This window comes from Pteropus vampyrus, unplaced genomic scaffold (genome assembly GCF_000151845.1).
Source record: "Pteropus vampyrus isolate Shadow unplaced genomic scaffold, Pvam_2.0 Scaffold741, whole genome shotgun sequence".
Lineage (NCBI taxonomy): Eukaryota > Metazoa > Chordata > Mammalia > Chiroptera > Pteropodidae > Pteropus > Pteropus vampyrus.
This window is the reverse complement of record NW_011889522.1, coordinates 12,530-14,316: the sequence shown is the minus strand read 5'-3', so window position 1 is coordinate 14,316 and position 1,787 is coordinate 12,530. Positions and strand designations below refer to the sequence as shown.

The 1,787-nt window shown below is 53.9% G+C and overlaps 1 gene segment (V, D, J or C); it reads right to left on the bottom strand.

The window, feature by feature from the left end:
• Window positions 1–1,690: 1,690 nt before the first annotated feature.
• Window positions 1,691–1,787, bottom strand: part of LOC105309448 — a 3,889-nt gene continuing 3,792 nt past the window's right edge. Inside the window, 1 exon segment of the V gene segment in view lies at window positions 1,691–1,781. Within this exon segment, the coding sequence occupies window positions 1,691–1,781 (91 nt within the window).

The following is a 1,787-nucleotide window of genomic DNA, read 5'->3' as shown; positions in this document are numbered from 1 at the left end:
TAGGAAGACAAGTGTGGAAAACTTGTAATGAGGAGTGTTGGAAGAAATTGGGGAGGGCTGAGCAGTTCTGAGGATGTAACCACGGCTCCACGCATCGTTCCGAAGGTGAGGGCCAAGGCAGGAGGGACCACGCGCCGCCATCTGAAGACAAGCCAGCCTCGATGAGGTCCCTCGTGCAGCAGCTACACAGTTTCAGCTTCCATGACCACTTGAGAGCCCAGTGGGTGACACTGACCCTCAATCTTGGACTAAGCCATCGTCTGTGAGAATTTGCAAGGAATGACAGAAACCAGTCGCCTATTGCCTTCCTACGAGAAGTTTCCCGATGCGATGCTGTTGGTATACTGTGCTGTTGTCTTCCCGAGGGACTGTGAAAACACCAGCCCACGCCCTTGCTCTGGAGAGACTGCTGAGAACGGCCGGGGGCCGGAGGGGAAGGGGAAGCCTGAGGGTTTCTGCACGGGGAGCGGGTGACTCTGCAGCGCTGTGGCTAAGCTGCTGGCACAGAGGTACGTGGCTGAGTCCTCAGGGACTGTGGCCTGGATCTTCAGGGTGGAGAATGACTCATTGGGCATCGCAGCTGAGAATCGGGCATTGGACACCCCTTTGTCGTCCATAGGAGCTTGATTGTTGAAGTAAATCAGAAGCTCCAGTCCCTGTCCCGAGGTCTGTCTGTACCAGTAAAGGTAGCTATGACTTGAAATCGGTTTGCAGCTCAGAGTTATTTCTTGTCCCATCTTCGTCACCTTATCCCTGGGTGTCTGGGTGACCCCAGCATTTGTGGGCCCTGTGAAAGGAGACAAGGGTTAAGGACAGAATAAAAATAATGTTGGAGTCACAATAGGGAAACTCAGCATAAGGATGCGCAATATTTCTGGGGCCTCACCTACTCCCAGGAGACAAAGGACCGCACAGCCTTGCTGGCCATGGCAAGGTCGGCAGCTGTGGAACAGCCCAGCCCAGAGCCCCTGTGAGCACGAGCACAGAAATGCATTTTGGGATATTTTACCTCCACAAGACGTGTCAGTCAGTGACATCACTGAGTGAGCCTCCAGCCTCAACTCAGGAGCTCCCTTCACAAAAGAAGGCTTCGTCTCTGGCAGGTGATTCAGGCCGGACTGAACTCAATTATTATTGACTTAGGCTGCAGATTTTTACCTCTAGAGCCCCCCTTCAGGTGTCACCAACTCACAATGCCTTCTCTAAATTGTCTTATCTATAGCCTGCCAAATGACTCTGTTTGAACCTCCAACTCCAAGATTTACAGGTGAATTCATTGTCTCATTGCAGGCCAAGACCTGGGAAGCAGCATGGAATTTAGGGGAATGTTGATTTCGGAGCCATGGGGAAGCAGGTTTGACATATGTGACATATCTGGAACTTCCAGGAGCTCCAGCATCCTACCTATAAAAGGGCACACCGAGCTCTCCGTCGTCTGCGAAGTAGACGCACTCACGTGGAGCTTGCGTGAAGACACATCATGTTCGCCTACGTCCCAGCTCAGACCAGGAGCTCCTGCCACGTGCCTGGGGTGGGAAGGTGCTGGCAGTACACTGAGAACTTCCAGGGACGCTCTGGCTGGGCTGGGCAGGGCAGAGAGAGTGTGAGGAAAGTGCTCGAACTCGGCTAAGGCCTCCTCCCTCTTCCTCTGACACCCTCAGCCGCCACAGGAAGGTTTGAGTACAGAAAGCTATGAGCCCCGCAGGGCTGTGTCTAAGCTGCTGGCACAGAGGTACAGGGCCGAGTCCGCCAGCTGCAGGGAGCTCACGTTCAGCTCGGAGCTGTAG